Raw genomic sequence first — 18491 nt, forward strand, 5'->3', positions numbered from 1 at the left:
TTAAAGAACCACCATAAGCACGCTAGCATCTCATTCTTCGGTCATTCAGTTTTTATTGCCAACTATTTGTTCAGAAACAAAATTATCGATGGCTTTGACAGCTGCAACAAGAAAGCTCTGAAGAGCTACCTCATGCGAAAAACATTCGATCCAGAAATTACATGTACATTCTTTATTTGCTGTGTCTGTAATTCATGCAAACTTATCAAGAGTATATGCTAAAATAATAATGGTTCTCGAAAGAAAATAAAGTCTTTCTCTCTCTCTCTCTACTAGCACTTAGGACAGCTCTCGCCTTGAATTCAAAGCAAATGTCTTGAGGGGGTCTCGATTCAGCAGATTTTCGATGTGATATTTTCAATCCGTGGAGCAAGTGTTTTACAAAATGTCAAAGAAGCCTAAAAATATCATGGCAAAAATATATAATTTGAACATATACAATTCTATTGGAAATAGAAAGTTTCCTTTATTCCTGTCGTTTTTTCCTGCTCGGGGCGCCATCTGTAACATGCGCTATAGAGCAGTTACTCTCAATAAGAAAAGACGACTCATGCTCGGACGCAAAACCATACATTTGCACGGATGAGTTTTTACGCAGCGCTGTTGTTTCAGTGGCTACCGGAGTTCTAAACGTGTAACAGAGTTGAATAAGTCTCTGGGGTTGTTGTTGGGGAGAGAAGGCTTGACGACTAATTCGCACATTTTGCTGATTTTTAGGCTAATTTTTCAAATTTTTGCTCACTGTATTGTTTTGATTGCATTTATTGTAACTAAGTTGAAGCCTGATGCTCTCAGGCGTATTTTTATTACGAATTGAGTAAGGTTTTTTGGTACCAGAGCATTTTTCTGTATAAATTCTGACAAATAATCGAGAAATTCTGACGAAAAAATTTTTCAAAAAAATGGAAAGGTTTATGTTTATTATTGCTTGTCTAATATTTTGCGAGCACCCTCTATGGTTTTGATTGTACTGAAACATTTTTTGTCTGTGTACTTTTACTTAATAAAAATGTACCTGACTTTTTTGAATTTTCTAGGTCAATTTTGGTTTTGGCTTTTTGTTATTAGACTTAATATTGTTAATAGCTACTGATTAATTAAAAGGATAGTTTATTTGGCGGAGACTACTTCAAATTATTTTCAGAATTCTTCCTTCTCCGTTTTTGATTGAACTGAAATGCAACAGTTTTGATGATTCCGTAAACAATCGACCATTCTCTAATGCTTAATGTTAAATACACTTCATTTGTCTTGATGTTGCTCGTTGCGCATGACGTTTCGTGTTCTTTTTTGCAAGGACATGTGCCTTTTTGTAAAAATCTGTGCGCTCTGAACCAAATATATTGAATTGTAGCTCTTTAAGCGAAAGTCCCCAAGAGACATTTTTTCATATTAGAAATTCTGTGTCACTGTTTTGCTCTGCTTGGACGAAGTCAATTTCTCTGCGTTTTTGGTTTCAATAGTTTCTGATTTTCCTGATTTGCTATGTGACACCACTGGATTAGTCAGTAAATTTGGTACCGTATATAACAATTACGTTAAACAAAGTGCTCTTTAAGCCGCCTTACAATAAACTGTTTTACTTTGGTTTAATATTTTAAGAATTAAAAATTATTCCCTTTTTGTATCTGTGTAATACATTTTTGAGCTTTTGCTTTGTGGCATTAAAACATTTCTACTCTGAAAGTTCCAACTTGTTGTGTTTTTCAATTTTTCCCGCGAATTCGCTCGTCATCTTTATAGTGCTCGCGTAATCCAACAACAAGGGCACCAATTTTTTACTTGTATTTTACGACAAGTGTTTGGCCTTGCTATCTAAAATAGATAGCTTTTTAGCTCGATTTTCCTTTTCTCGTTTTTTTTCCAAAAAACAGGCGCTAGTGTTTATAAAACTGAGTTTGATGAACATAATTGTATTGGTGCTTTTTTGCTCTATAATGCAAAACGAGATAATGAAAAAGCTAGCGGGGAAAGGTTTATTTTTTCCTGCTCTATTTGATGTTCAAGAACTTAAACGAAAAATCAAACTTTTCTACGTGCATCAGCTGAGTATCAAGACCACAGATCCCATTTTGAAAACATCATGTTTTGTATGATACTCATGCGTGTTTTTGAAGTCAAACCACCACCAACTGTTCAGTTTCAACAGAATGTATTTTTCAAATAGATTGTTTTGTCTTCATTTTGTTCTTAATGTCTTAAGTTGTTTTGTGTTTTGAAAATAGATGAGTGCTCAACTGAAACTCTGTAGCGGGGGATGTAAATTCTGTAAAAAGATGTTAAGTTAAAAGTTAAGTTAAGATGTAAAAGATGGTATGAATAAAGAATATGTTAATAGTGCTTAAACCAATAATAATAATAAAGGAAGTGAAACATCTGATGTTTCAGCAAAGATTTTGTAATGTTTTTTGTTTCATTCAACTGATAGTTAAGACCTCAAATGGGTAGCTGATATCTATCCTTAGTTTATCATTTTCATTAGTGTATCAGTTCAAAAAATATCTCATTTTCAATCTTTTAAATAAGGTTTTTATGTCAATATTTTACTATAACTTTAAAATGAAGGAGCTGTAATTTATTGAATTTTATACACTGGTATGTCTAGGATGCTGTTCCATCATATTGTATCTGAATCTCCAATGTTTTGAAAGTTTTACGTCTATTATGAGTCAACATTCTGCAGAAACTAAGATTAAGCTTTCATCAAGCTCGATTGTAAATGTTTTTCTTATCGAAAGTTGCAATTTAACACCAAAATTCGTACGATTTCACCAAATTTAAATTCTGGTACAATTTTGATAAACAAGTTTTGAAGAGCAGATGATTGACAAATGTTGCATGTAAGATCGTATAGATATGGTCAAATAGCTTAACCCAATAATGGGTAATCAAATAATTCAAATTGTAATAGGCAACTTGTTTCAACAATCGCAATGTAAGAAACTTGTAGGTGAATAAACTTATTTAAAATTTGACTTTTGGCTCTCAAAGATGTATTTTGTATGCATGCTCGCGTCATAAAAACCTTCATCGTTGAATATGTAAAATGTAATTATTTTTCTTCTAGAGATAACGAGGTTATAGTTGTTTACACTGTTTGCAATTCGGCGGCTTTGGTTTCGACAACTCATCTTAAAAAAAATGTGAATTGACATCAAATAACAGTAAAAATTGCTGAAATTTTGAGCTTGCTTCAATATTTGACATTTTAATTTTAACAACGTACTGACAACTTCTGTCAACAAAACAGAAAGAAAAAATTGAAGTGTGAATGAATTCAATGCATGTTTGTTTTCAGCTGCCTTTCTGACGCAGACAGTGTGTGTTGATGACGTAACAGTGAAGTTCGAGATCTGGGACACTGCTGGACAGGAGAGGTACCACTCTCTAGCTCCCATGTATTACAGAGGGGCTCAGGCAGCTATTGTCGTATACGATATCACATCCCAGGTCAGTTCGCAAATTCCATCAGTCCAAAAATTTTCGCTTGACCGTTTTTGACTTTTCGAGTGACTTTTACGCCCTTGACTTTTTGCATTTCGCGTGATCTAAAATTCTCTCTCAATCACAATTTCAAGCAGCTGAATTCAATTGGCGGCAATTTAATACTAAAAGTCAAATGAAAAGTGCGCCAAAACTGGTGTCATTTTTTTACTTTAAATCTTAATAGTGGTATATGTTAACCTCTAATGTGGTTATTTGAAGCCCACTATTGAACTTCTTTGTCCCATTTCTGCCCCCCCCCCCCCCCCCCCCCCGACTGAAGCAGGCTGCAATTGATTAGAGCTCCCACTAGTCGTTCGAAAGCAATTCCGACGTTTAGTCGGTTATGTTATTTTTACAGTTCAATTGATTGTCTACTCATTTGAGAAAAGTTCTCAGCAACTTGTGATGTATCCCTGAGTTATATGGAGGACGGTAGGAATTAGAAGTTTTAGCACGTATTTTGTTTGACCTAATTACAAAAAATTTCCCGTTCTGGTGTAATTAGTCCCTTTTCTGGAAATCCATCTTATTCGAAGGGTTCAACCGCCACGTTAACTCGCATCTTTTAATATGTATTTCTGGCTCTGTGTTAATGTTTTATTTTATGAAAGCCTCTGATTAGTTGGAATTGAGGCTTGTTTTTTGTGATTACAGGAGTCATTTGCGAGGGCGAAGAACTGGGTGAAGGAGTTGAACTTACAAGCCAACAACATTGTGATTGCCCTGGCTGGCAACAAATGTGACTTGGAGCCTCAGAGGGCAGTCTCAAGAGCGGTCAGTATTCCGATCTGTCATCTGGTCATTACAAGACACAAGGAACCTTTCAGGCGGATAAATTAACGCTTCAGTTATTTTTTTCGGAAGCAACTAAATGTTGTTTCACCAACATGAGCTCGCTAAGTGATTTTTTGCAACACAGATAATCATCCTTTGTTTAAACCGAGTGATAGTCAATAAAATTTTCCAAAAGTTGTTTTTCCTTAATTCTTAATTAAACGTTTTTGAATTTGAGTTAATGGATCTATCTGTAATTACAGACGTTAAAACCATTCTTTGTTTGAGCTCAATTGTCTTGCATTTCTGTTCATTATGATGACTGAGGAGAGATGTTGATTTGTTGTTGTTTTTGTTCAGGAAGCGCAGCAATACGCAGAGGATCAGAACCTTCTATTCATGGAGACCTCAGCTAAGACTGCGATCAACGTCAGCGAAATATTCATGGAAATTGGTGAGTACGAAGTTCTTTGATTGCTCATGAAAGATTTTCCATGGAAATTTTGCTTTGTGCTCAAACATGTGTTCACTCGCTTGAGTAATTTGAGTCATTGAGTGAATTTTTCACTCTTGGTTTCTTGAATTTTGCGTGATCTAAATTGCGCTAATTGCTCTGAAACGAAGCTCTTATCAATTATATTAAATTGATAAGAGCTTCGCGGCTTTTAAATTTTAATAGCCGCGAAGCGATAGCGGCTATTATTGGGGAAATCGTGGTTTCTTACAATTCAAAGAATTTGAATTATATTGGGGCGCTGTTTTTTTATTAATGGCCGCGAAGCGATAGCTGAGGCTATTATTTGTCTTCTCTTGGTTTTTTTATTTATTTCGTTGTCAAGATTTTTGTTACGACCATATGACGTCACAACCCCTTTCAAATCTGCTTTTTGTTCATCCGTTCATGCAATTTCAACTGAATTGCGTGCGTGACGTCATTTTTCACTTTTAGTGAATCGAGTTTTTTTGTTCATTCGCGTGATTAAATTTTTGGTCACACTTGACTTACCTCACTCTCAAAAATGACTTCCTCACTTTGAAATTGACTTTTCTTTGCTTTAATTCAAATAGATAAGGTCAAATGAGCGTATATCACTCTAATTGAAAGGTTATTTAAGAGCAGCAAATAGAAACAGCAATAATTTAAACAGATTCTTAATCAGTTTTCACAGATTCAAAATTTAACATCTCAGCTCTCAATGAAAAGAATAAATTTCTTTTTTGGTCTGTCTTTTTTACTGTTTGTTTTTGAGACTACAGATCTATGAAGCTATTGCGGCTATTTTCTGGCAATTTGTCAGCTATGTTAAGATCTGTTCACACATTTTCATGATGTTTGAAGTCAAATGGGAGTAGTCATTTTGGTCACGCCGAAACAGGAATTGGAGCGAAAAGGCGAGTAGTTTTGCGGCGTAAAATTTTTTCGCTATAATTTTAAAGTAGTGAGAATACGGTGTTTGTACAAAAATTCGCTTTCTCGGTAGTAGTTTTTTTGTTTACATGATGCAATTTCACTTTGATTTTTTACTGTTTTTTTTCATTTTTGGATCGGATTCTTTTCTAATTGGTTTTTCCAATCCATTCATAGTTCATTCTAGACCTATTTTTTGCTTGAGCCAAATTTTCGTTTCTCGCTAATGGTTTTTTGTTCACTTGCGGCATTTTTACATTGATTTTCTGTTTTTTTAAAAAATTTTTTTGATCTGGTTTTTTTAAGAAATGGTTTTCCCAATTCACTCATAGTCAGTTCTAGGTCTAGTTTTTTGTTTGCTCAATGAAAATTCTTTAAATTGTACGTCATGAATTGTCCTGCTATGTTTTTTTTAATTCGTCGTCTCCATCGATGATTCGTACGACTTGGAATTGACTTTTTCAATGAATTCAGTGACTTCTACTGCTTTGCAGTTAAAATTTGTGCGCATGACGTCATTTCTGCTTTTAGGACAATTGCGTGACTTTCCTCACTCGAAAAATGACTTCTGAACTCACTTATGGAACTTTAATTTTTACGAACATTTACTAGTTAAAGATCAATAGTGCGCATCTAAGTAGTGCCAAACTTATATGCCTTTATTCTTGAGTATTAGTCTTGAGTTTTTGATTTTTATTATCAATTTTAAAAAAGCTCTTTTAGGGCGTATGTGTCATAAAATTGACAGTCCGAATCTTACCCAAAAAGTCTAGTGGTCTATTAAAGGACTGATGGTCGATCTGTCTATCTTATTTCTTTAGTTGTTTCAGTTCATGGAAGGCCACAAGCGTCTATCGTGGCTATTTTCCCGCAATCTGCCGGCTATGTTAATGTAAATTTTCGCTTGACTGATTCTTCGTCTGACCCTTCTAACTTTTCGTCCTCAAAAACGGGTTAATTAGGTAAAGCTCTGAGGGCATTCGTGGCTGAGCAGCTAAGGGCTTTGTGCCTTACTAGTCTCTAAGTATGCCATTAACAGAAACTGTTTTGTGAATTCAATTGAATGGTGTCAAGAGCAGCTCTTAATCTTCTCCCCCCCCCCCCCCCCCCCTCTGTTATCCCCATCTCAGTCACCCTTCCTCCCCCTGCCGTCCTCTCCCACGCACCCAACTTTCCCCCGTCCACCCTCCTCCGCCTGGCGATTTGAAACCCCCACGTCTCCAGCCATACCAACCCTAACCCCCACCCCCGAATGCTAGCATCCCTAAGCCGCAGCTGACTACTGCCAAAGCCAATCGCTTGCGGTTGTTTGAAAGCAGTTCATCCGACGTTAGTTGGTTGTTTCGAAAATTTGTAAGGGAGGGTATTTCTTGTGCATACGCAGAAAAGATTCAAAGCAGGTATAGCTCAGTGGGTAACACGGGAGACCGTGTTTAAACCCCACCCAAGTCTAAATTTTCTGCACCAACATTCATTGAATTGCGCCAAAGCTAAGTGATTGGGTTTTTAATTAGGCTATACCGCAATTTTAACGGAATTTAGTTCAATTTATTTGCGTTACGAAGAAGGACAAAGTACCTTATCTAAATTTAATAAGAAAATTTTGTGGTTTGATGTGGAATATAGCCAATAATTATAGAAGTCGAAATTGTTTCTAATGAATAATAATGTATGCGATTTTTTAGGGTTCTGTCTCACTTTTTGCTTCATTGTTTGTGGAAAAGTTTTGCCTCAGTTTTTTTCAAGTCTTATGTAATGCTATACAACGTGTTATATTATTGAAAACAGATCTTCTGATTGTTATAGTCGTTGTTCTGAAACTAGCATATAGTCAATTTATATAATTTGTTGTGGGAAGTAAAGCGAAGTGGCGTAGAGATTTTATTGGAAACGTGATGGGTTGTTTTTTCAAGGCCCATTTGACCATTTTTGGAATCATATATTAGGGAAGTGGATAGGAAACTAAATGATAGCTGCCAATGTCACCCTTCTTTCCTGGCTCTTGTAATTTCCAGTCAAACTGCTTACAAGTCGTTTGTTCAATTATCTCAAAAGGTTGGTTAATCCAAAATTTTTTATCAATGGAGCAAATTTGGAGCAAAAATTTTTCTGTCTTTTTTCCAACTAAAATACGCTTTTTCTATTCTGTCAACCTTACTGTTGATAATGTTAATCTCACTGTTCAACAGTTGTTTATCACCGTTTCTGGGATGAAAACAAAGAAAAATGGGCATTTTGATATTTCTGATGATGAGAAATCCTCATTCATTAAAAGCCGCCGTCAGCCTCTCAAACGGCTATTGTTTGGGTGCTCTCCTTCTTTTACAATTCAAAGAATTTGAATTGTATTGGGGCGGTGACTTTAAGATCTGTTCACACATTTTCATGATTTTTGAAGTCAAATTGGAGTAGTGATTTTGGCCAGGCCGAAACAGGAAGTGGAGCGAAAACGCGAGTGGCTTTGCGGCGTGAAATTTTTTTGCTCTAATTTAAAAGTAGAGTGAGAAAAGCGTGTTTGAACAAAAATTCGGTTTCTCGCTAGTGGTTTTTTGTTTACATGCGGCAATTTCACTATGTTTTTTATTTTCTGTTTTTCGATTTTTTGGATCGGTTTTTTTCCCTAATGGTTTTTCCAATCCATTCATAGTTCATTCTTGGCCTAGTTTTTTGTTTGAACCAAATTTCCGTTTCTCGCTAGTGGTTTTTTGTTCAAACGTGGCATTATGACATTGGTTTTCTGTTTTTTTAAATATTTTGATCTGATTTTTTTAGAAATGGTTTTCCCAATTCTTTCCTAGTCCGTTCTAGGTCTAGTTTTTTGTTTAGTCAATGAAAATTCTTTGAATTGTACGTCATGCTATGTTTTTTAATTCGCTTTACCTTTTGATCACGTTTTTCGTTTTAAATAAGTCACGATTTTCACGTTTGATTTCTGACTTACTTCGCTCGGTTTCAACTGAATGGATTTTAAATTCTTTCAAGCATTGAATTACGTAATTTAGTTAAGATGTCAATTTCAAAAGAGCAAAATCAAAAGAAACGGTATAAACCGATAAAGCCCGGTCATTAAGGTTATCAAAGTTCATTAGAGCGATTTCTAGCTGATATTAGTAAGTTTTATACCCTTCAGTTTAGAAGCTGAAGTATGTATAGGTTTTGAATGTAACTGAAACTGCACACTGAATTAGAACAATATTTGAAACTTAGGAAAAAATTTTGTCAATTTCAATCTTTTTTTTCTGTTTCAATCCCGGTGTGCGTCTAGCGCGTCAACGGCGGCTATTTTCCGGCAATCTGCCGGCTATGTTTTATTTTTGGGAAAAACGTCAAGCAAGCTATCTAGTGGGCGCGAGAGATGCTCGAAGCTCGGTATTATTACAATATTTTTTGCCATGTTCGTGCATTTTTGGGCTGAAAGTACAATAGTTGTTACTTCAGTTAAACTCTACGCGTTCTGGGTTAATCCAGCTATGTTTATTTTGCGTCACAGTTTGCGAACGAAAGTCGTAAAAATCATGAGCAAACGCACGTTACTTGCGAACAACACATGTGGAACAACATCTATATATTAATTCAGTGTCGACATAAAAGGGACCATGTTTAAGCTCCTAATCTTTACATGTTTTAACAGCCCCTAAACATGCTTTTCGGCAAAAAGCGACTGGCAACAGTCGGATTCGAACCGGGGTCCGTGAGTTAAGAGGCAAAAGCGCAATGGGTTGAGCTAAGAAACAGATGAGCCGCGTATTTATCGGGATTTTTGTCCATTAACGTCGCATCCGTTTCCACTTTCTCCAATACCCTCCTTTTTCACAATTTTTTGTGCTCCATGCCTTTTCTCCTGTCACTATCTGTCTTCTATCAATCTACTTATTAAAAATAATTCGAATACCTATACCACCATGCTTAAGCTCCTAATCTTCACATGTTTTAAGGCCTCTTAAATATACAGCAAAAGCGTTTTGATTCGCATGTATTTTGGAAAAGGTCAATGACTGAAAACTTGACCTTGCCAAAAAGTAAATGACCGAAAAGTTACCTATGCCGTAAAGGTCAATGACTGAATACTGAATGTAAAAATGGTTCATGCTGCCTATGAACGAAAAGCTGTCATTGTCAAAAAGCCTGTGACCGAAAAGTAATTAATGCAATAAAGGTCAATGACTGGATAGCCGCGGATTTTTTTAATCGGAACTTTTACGCTGCATGTTTGCGTGACCCATTTTTAAACAATCTTTTGCTTCTTCTGTTTTCAGTTTTGCTTGATCTCAGTCTCATAAAAGTTTTGAACAACTGAAGTTTAATTAATGAATCTTTTGTTGCCAGTTTTTTTTTTCAAAATTAGGCTGTGAAGAATTCGGTCTATATTTCTTTTTTACTTTCGAAGGAAGATCTTTTCTCTTCCGTTTCTTTTTTTCTTTGCTCCTTCTTTCTTTCATTTTTTTTGTTTTTGGTTATATTTCTTTTCTCTGTCTCTTCTGCTTTTTATCTTTTCTTTTTTTTTCTCTTTCTTTTTTCCTTTCTTTATCTCTCCTTTTCTTTTGCTTTTCTCTCTCTCTCTCTCTTTTCTGTCGTTCTGCTTTTTTTCTGTCTTTTTCTGTACTTGTCTGCACTTCTTTTCTCTTTTTTATTCTTTCTTTTCTCCTTTTAGTTTTTCTCTTTTTCGTTCCTCACTTTAGCTTGTCGTTCTTTCCTCTTTCCTTTCTTTTTCTTTTCTGTCTTACTGTACTCCTTCTTTGCTTTTCTTTTCTCTTTGTTTTATCTTTTCTGTTGTTTTCTGCCTTTTTTCTCATCCTTTCTCTCTTTTGTTCCTGTTTAGCTTCTCTCTTTATTGTCTCGCTCACTTTTCTGTCTTTCTTTTCTCTTGCTCTTCTCTGTCTTTTCTTTCTTTGGTTTTTCTTCTATCTCTTTTTTTCTGTTCTTTCTGCTTTCTTCTCTTTTTTGCTTTCTGTCGTTTTCCTTTTTCTTTTCTGTATTTCATTTCTCTCTTTTCTCTATTGCCTTTGTCTGTTTTTTTTCTGTTTTTTCTGCCTTTCTTTGTTTTCATTCGTTTTCTCTTTCGTTCCTCTGTCGTTTCTTTATTTTTCTCGTTCTTTTCTCTTTCTTTTCTGTTTTTCTTTTTTCTACCGCTCTTTTGTGTTTTTTCTGTATTTCTTTTCTCTCTTGATTTCTTTTTCTTTTATCTTGCGTTTCTCTTTCCTGTCTTTCAATTCTGTCTCTCTTCTCTCTTTCTTTTAACTCTTTCCTTTCTGTTCTGTTTTCCTTTCTTTTCTCATTTGTTTCTTTCTGCTCCCTCTCTCTTCTTTCTCTCCTTTCGCCTTTTCTCTATCTCTCTCTCTCCTGTTTTTCTCTCTTGCTTTCTCTTTTCTTGGTTTTCTGTCTTTTGTCTCTTTTCTGTCTTTCGTTTCTCGATTTATTTTCTCTCTTTTGTTTGTCTTTCTTTTCTCTTTCTTCTGTCCTTTTTTTCTTTTCCCTCCTTTCTCTCGCTCTTTTTTTCGTTTGTTTTTCTTTCTCTGTTTCATTTGTCTTTTTTGACTTTTTCCTCTCTCGTCCACCCATCTTTTCTCTCTATTTTGTCTTTTTTTCGGTCATTTTTTCTCTCGTTTTATCTTGCTTTTCTCTCTTTCTCTTCCTTTCTTTTCTGTCTTTTTTCTCTTTCTTTTGTCTTTTCTGTCTTTCTTTTCTCTCTTTTTCTTCTGTTCTGTTTTGCTGCCCTTTTTCTTTTTTCTGTCTTTCTTTTGTCTTCTGTCTCGTTTCGCCCTTTCGTTTCTTTTCTCATTCCTCTCTGTCTTTCTTTAAAAATGCAGCCTAACGTATTACATGCGTAACGAAACACCATGTAGAATTTCTTTATCTGTACAAGTCTTAGCGCTCCCTAATTATAAGGGTCAGCAAAGCCGAAAAAAGTTGAACACAAAATTGCTGGGACTTGGAGGTATTATGCTAAACCAAACACATCGGTAACGTAACGTAATACCTATGGCTGTTGAACGAGGGGCATGTGTTCCAGCCCGAGGTGGTAGAAATAAAATGAATTTTAAAACTTCTATTTTTCAAATGATCTTGTTATACTTTTGCGGGCCTGCTAGTTTTATGTTAATTTTACTGTGCAATCCAATTTGATTTAAGATATTAAGCTTAGGTTTGTTGAAACCATTAAATTTAAAACAAATAACGTGTAAATACTGGACTACTTCATCACTTGGTCAAAGTCTAGTCGCGCTATTATAGAGAAGCTGATAAGCGTGACAATGCAATAAGGGATACTAACTCAACGCGATATTAGATGGTCGTAAATGGGAGAGATTTTTTAAAAAGGAACCTCCGAGTTGACCGCTCGCTTTGTATTAGTTCGTCCTTTGGATCGGAATCCAACTTTCAAAGACCTGATATGTTTCCCAGCCGACTAATTCTGTATCAGTGATGGTAGAATATCACTTGAGTTAACTTTTCAATGGTACAACGGTTCAACTAGCTGCTCCATGTTTTAGCGAAGACATTGCCCAAAGGTGGAGGTCCCAAAGCGGACGGTGGCATGAATCTCACGGGAGGCGCCAGGCAAAACCAAAAAATGTCTGGATGTTGCAAATAAATCAGCGGGCCACACTTACACATGCCCTGTAAACTCCCCCGCGCACCATCAGATAGCTGTGATTTTTCCATGCGTAGATTAATTATTAACTGAATAAATTACACTTTTTAAATCTATTACCACTCTTTACTCCCCCGTTGCTTAATCTTCTACTCTCAAATTCCTCATTCGTCCATGCACGTGTTGCTTAACTTGACTTGCGGTTGATGTTTTTGGACTTCGAATCTTTGTTTTTAACTGTTTCAGTTCTTCCGAAATGTTTATAAACCTTTCGCGTCCCAATCTGAACAAGTTAAAAAAACTCAATTTGTGAACAAAAATTAAAACGGTAAATTACTTTTTGGAGAAAGGAAACAGTTCAACTAATCATGTTAAATATGAATGTGCTTTTTTTATGTTTTGGAACAAAAACTAGAGAAGTATTAAACCCGAAATGTTCAACTTATGACTTAACTCAACAAGATTGTTTTGCCGTCTCATATCGTGTTATATAGATACAGTTAAATCCATTAAATAATGTCTGATCAAGCCTGGGCTCAATTTTCAATGAAGGTTTTTGTAATTAAGCAATGAATAGCTTCATCTTAACGGGCAAAAGCGGTGAACCTGTCACGTAAATCTTTGAAAAAAGGAATTTGGTGATATTCTTGATATTGTGGAGATCTCTCCAATATTTACAAAAATTATCAGGAACAATATAAACAATGGGTTTTCAAAATAATTTCTTTAGCAAGATATAGCTTATTGATATCGGGTTATTTTTTCGGTTAAAATTCAAATTTAGTTGTACGATTTTTTTTTCATTCTATTAGTTAATCAATTCATCCTTGTATTACTATATCGCTCCACCATTCTAGACAACTGATATCTAAAAAGTGCATAGTGTATTTCTCCTGAAAGCTTTACAATATAATAAAAGCGTTCATTTTCATCTTTTGATTAGAAAAATCTAGAATTTTTCTATTGGCAATATTAAATTGTACACCACAAATGTTTTCAGGGAAATCAAATATGTTTTCACGTTTATGTAGACTCATTTGACACAGAATTTTGCTTTTCTATGTTCGCGTGTGATTCTAATTCCCCAAATTCCCTTTACCCTTATTTTGAAAAGTAACTGGGGTTATTGTTGTACTGCAAATAAATATATTTTAAATAAATATACATGTGTAGAAAATTTATTTTGTGCTAAAGCGTTTTTTCACGTTGAGCTTTTGTCATGCTATTAATAAAAATGATTTAATAAAAAAAGGCCAAGTGACGTCATGAATTGGCGAATGGTAGATAGAGTAGAGCGCGCGATGTGATCAACTGTTCTGCTTCTAAATGCTCTGAACGTTTGATGTCATGGAAAGCAATCTGGCAGCATTCTAAAAGGGAAGCAAATTGCTGCGACGGCATCATAGACAATTGCAGCACATAGTGATAAAAATAGAACAATTCAATCTTTTATTAACTAAAAGCCACATATGAAATTTAAAGGGTAGAATTTGATTGAATAAGTCCAGATTAAGAAATTGGTAGTCATATGACTTACTGTGGAAGTGAAGCGTCGATAGAAGTTTGGCGATAATTCATAAGTGACATACTGTGGATTCCATGACAGTAATTGAGGAAAATCAGCCATTTGAACCTTGATTTTTTAATTGTCTGCAGTTTTCCGGGTTGCAGTTCGGGATTCGGAGGCTGTTCAGGAAAAAAGAGTGAATCATTAAGTGTCTGCTTCTATTCAAAACTTTTTCATTGTTAGTAAGTTTTAAACACATCCTAGAAATATAAAGTGGTCTCGTACAATCTCAACAAAGATAGAACATTTTAACGACATTAATTTGCGGCTACATAATACACTTTGGTAGATTATCCTGACAACTATAAGCTGTCAAACAAAAATGACTGCAAAGATATACCTAAAATTTACCTAAAAACATGTTGGAAAAATAAAAAATATGTACAAACCTTTTTTAGTTAAAAATTGTTGGATTCAGTTTTGAGATGCAAAAGATTCTATCAACGTTTTTTGTAGCTAATGGTTTTATACAATGAAGTTGTTTTGATTGCAGTTGTGATTGGCATTATATTAGTTTTTGTGTTCTGGCCTGCTAAATGTCTCAAGCTGGTAAAATTGGAAATAATTGAGCATTCGAGAAAAAATGAAAACGTACAAAAGTTTCGAAAACTTGATGTTGGCCAGCTCAAAATTTCTGCTTTTGAATTTCTGCTAGAAACCGTTTACTCAACCAGAACTGATGTCTCAAAACAAAGATTGGTTAAAGAAAGGCGTGTCATTACATTCGTAAAAAATCCGCATACCAGTCGTTTTTATAGCTGCGTAGCTGTAAGCTGAGCGAAGCTATATTGCGGTGCTCTTGGTTTTTTACGACTCGAAGAGGAGTATTGGTTTTCTCTCGGTTTTTTTTTTACAGGAAGTAGATTTGTTCACGCGGCATTTTGACCTGAAAGCGAAAGTGAGAAAAGCTGTCTTGGTGAACAGATTTTCGCTAAGCGAGAGATGTTTTTTGATCATGCGCTGCGTTTAGTGAATGACTTTTTGACTTTTAAAAGTAGTCTTTGACTGAATTGCACATATAGATGACCGTTTTTAGCCGTTTTTTCGTCTAATTGGCCCAATTTTTTTTGCTTTTAATTTGGTTTCTTGTAGAAATAAATTTTATTCGATACTTTATTGAAATGTCAACCCGGAAATTGATACCACAGTGTTTTGCAGAGCCTGAAAATGCGTTTTCAAGTTGAAAATTGGCACATAATTCTTGATTTTTTAGGCAATTTTTGGCTTTTTTTATATTAATTTCTTCATTTTTGGATCTTTTAACCGTTTTTTGTCAAAAATGAGGTAATATGGCAACTTCTCTTTGATATTTCCTATACTCAACGTCTCTTTCTACCTCGATGTAATTTTGTTTTATAAAATTGTACTTATGCTAATCCGATTTATGAAGTTTTTTTCTCCGATTTTCGTCAGTTTTTCGTTTGTATTTTGGTTGTAATTGCTAGAAAAATTTTTTTGTGCAACATGAGGGACTTTAATTTCGTTTCAATAAAAATTCAATCATTTTTTGGCGTTAAGTTTTGAAAAAACAGTTAAAATTTTTTAAATGTAGTCTTAACTTAAAAGTTCTTTGACCATTTTTTTGCAAAATGTTTCAATGTTTCAGATTTATGAATTCTGCTTTTTCCAATTTTTTGTTCTCTTCAGGAGGATAGATCTTTGTATCGGATGACTAGTTATCTTTTCTATGTCTTGAATGCTAAAACAATAAAATGTGTTCGTTTTTCTTGAATTTTTTGATTTTCAACTTTCAAAATTGATTTTCAACTTTCAAAAATCAAGAATGTGTTTTTGTTACGGTGTTCCCTACATTGTGCCCATATTTTCATTCTAGTTAGTATCATTCTAGTTTTGTCCTGGCACCTACATTTATTGTGGGTATATTGATTTTTTCAGGTGTAAAAATGAATGATTTCGGCTTTTTCTTAGATTTTCGTCATTTCTTTGGTTTGCAATTGATTTCATTCAACATAAGGCAGTACTGAGAGTTCGATACCGAGCTTTTTCCAAAATTTCGACTTATGACTAATTACTACACCTTTTTTTTCGGCCTTGGTATTAATTAAAACGATTTTTTGCCTTTGAATATTCTGCTGCTTAAGTCTTTTCTATGATCAATTTTATTTTTGATTTAGTATGAAATCATGTTGTCAGTTGTCTAGCTTATGTACAAGAAGGAACAGGTGTTTGTTGTTTTTTGTCTTAATCGCAGTGATTAAAAGTGTAATTATAGGTGTTTTCTTATTCTTAAATTTGAGCTTTCTTTTTTGAAAAGATTTAACTTAGTTTCCTAAGATTATTATCTGCCATTTGCTTTCGCGATCATTTTCAGATTAGAATCATGAATATTTTGAGGGCTATTGATAACCTTGTCAGCTTTTTCAGACTATCACGTTTTTGACCACCCCAATTATTTTGGATTTTTTAACGTTACCAAACGTTTTCAATGATATAAAAATTTTGCGGCATTTTGTTTCTCTTTTTGACAGTGGTTTAAGTTTCTTCAATTTTTAGAGCAGACCTGGGGAGGTAGTGAGTTAATGGTTTAATGCAAAATGTAGTGGCTTCCTTTGCAATTACGGTTTTGTTAGTGAAGTTCTGACGCTTCGAGTCGCTTCCGGAATTCTTCCGGCTATGTTTTTTGTTTGGTCGTCTGACGCTCTTTTTTCGTTTTACATTTGTTCACACAGCAAAGCTGAAAAAGTCAAATTTTCTGAATGACTTCTTCCTCTCACTAACGGCATTTGCGCGCGTGACGTCATTTCACACTCGCTTTATTATTAAACACGCAGGTTATTTGCGTGATTAGATTTTGATCATACGTGACTTACCTCACTCAATAAAATGACTTTTGCACTTTAAAACTTAAGTTTAGTTTGAATTTGTTTAAGGTAAAATAAACTCATATGTGTAGTAAAGGTCCCTAATAAGAGGCTTCTGCGGAATGAATTTTAACAAGCTTTATTAATTTGTCGCTGAATGTTTTTTACCTAGTTTTTTTGAGTGGCGTCGATTTTTTTTCCACTTTAGATCTGTATGTGTTTCTATCTCTATTAAATGGCACGCAGGTCTATTCTTTCGCAGCTTTTCCGGCAATCTGCCGGCTATGTTCTTAATATGATGTTTGCCTTCTTTTGGAATTGCAGGCATAGAGCATTAAAAGTGGGTGGTTGGTATATTTGTGACGTTCTTCACAACGGGTAGTTCTCTAAATAGAATTCAGTTCGAAGGGTTTTTCAGTTCAGTCAGGTTTCGTATTTTGGTTAAATTTGTGATCAGGCATTGTTTCAGCAATTGTTGAACTAAAATTCTGTAAATTGAAATGAGGCAGATTCGCTGCACATAAAATTGGGTGAATGGTCTGGTTTGGGCGGTTATGGTGCTGCATTAGTTAATTTTTTAAGATTTGGCAGTTAATTGGAAGCAGTGAAAAAAATGTGAGTACCAAACAATTATTTCCAGTTTTTTTTCTAAAGGAATATTGATCTATAGTCAATTTTAAACGTTTTTAAAACAAAATTACATGTAAGTTTTCAGAGAGAAAATCAAAAGAAAATTTGCTCAAATTTTTGTTGAAAATCTGTTCATTTGCTCAAACTTTTGTTGAAAATCCGAGAACTCAAAGCAGTTATGATCGATAAGTGAACGTTTCCAAATTGTTACATGTATTGTTCCATTTTTCGGAACTGGAAACTTTGCTTATTATGGACCACTCTAAATTCTTGATCTATCTGGTTTTATTTGTTTGAGAAGATGTTTTCTGAATTTTTTGCTAATAAAATATGGGAGATCATGGATATTATTGTTTGGACTTGTCGAACAAATACTTTCCTTCCATTTTTTTACATTTGTTTGTTTTTTTATTTATTTCCTTTTCAGTTTGACCATTTTTCTTCAGCTTGATAGAAAAGTTTGAAAAGTATAGAAAAGTTTAGTTAAAAGTTTTTTCAAACTTACGGCTGGTTTGAATGGTAAAAATTAACTCAAGGATTATTTTACCTGTTCATAGCAAAAGATTTGCAAAACTTTAGCACTGCGCTTGTTATGCAGCTCAGCTTTCGATCTCCTGATACTCAACACGTAGAATTGTGTTGTTGTTTTTATTCTTTGACCTATTCCAATGCTCACGGATCCTGGAATTCCTAAATTTAAATAGACCAACTACAGGGGATTTCACTTTTCGTTCCGTCTTTCGAAGGTTAAGAACAAAATGCCGTCGCAAGCTCCGCCGTATTGCGCACGTCCACCGGATCGCTCGTCCGCCCGCTCGTAAAATTGGTACCCATTCTCCCAACATATTCTTCGAGCAGGAGGATATTACTGAGTAAATCAGCGAATATTGACCAATCAGAATAGAATATTTTAAATACGAATTTAAATTGAAATAAAGCTATATTTTGCCCCTGATTATATGTTCAATTGAGCTTTTCTTGAACGCCAATAATGTGGTATTCGACCTCTCATTATTAGGAATAGGTAAAAGTAGACAAAAGGAGAAAAATTGCAAAATTTAGTAGTACTTTTATTTTTTCGAAAACATTTATTTTCAAAGTCATGAAAACTGTCAGCTATAAAAAAGAGCAATTAAATAGATTCGTTTATTCGATCAAATGAAGCACTTGAGACCTGTACTTATTCAGAATAAACCCTACTTCTACAAGAAA

At 34.6% G+C, this 18491-nt stretch overlaps 2 protein-coding genes across 3 annotated transcripts in view; both read left to right on the forward strand.

Moving 5' to 3' along the window:
- The window catches only part of LOC142339650 (ras-related protein Rab-5B-like), a 188396-nt gene extending 174943 nt beyond the window's left edge, over positions 1-13453 (forward strand). The window contains exons 3-6 of the mRNA XM_075389841.1: positions 3299-3450; positions 4141-4260; positions 4621-4714; positions 12160-13453. Of these exons, the coding sequence (XP_075245956.1) occupies positions 3299-3450; positions 4141-4260; positions 4621-4714; positions 12160-12260 (467 nt within the window). The 3' untranslated portion in view covers positions 12261-13453. The remainder of the gene's footprint in view (positions 1-3298; positions 3451-4140; positions 4261-4620; positions 4715-12159) is intronic.
- LOC142339644 (uncharacterized) overlaps positions 1-18491 on the forward strand; it is a 615633-nt gene that overhangs the window by 160072 nt on the left and 437070 nt on the right. The window lies entirely within an intron of this gene.

Source organism: Convolutriloba macropyga, chromosome 5, assembly GCF_964194025.1.
Source record: "Convolutriloba macropyga chromosome 5, txConMacr16.3, whole genome shotgun sequence".
Lineage (NCBI taxonomy): Eukaryota > Metazoa > Xenacoelomorpha > Acoela > Convolutidae > Convolutriloba > Convolutriloba macropyga.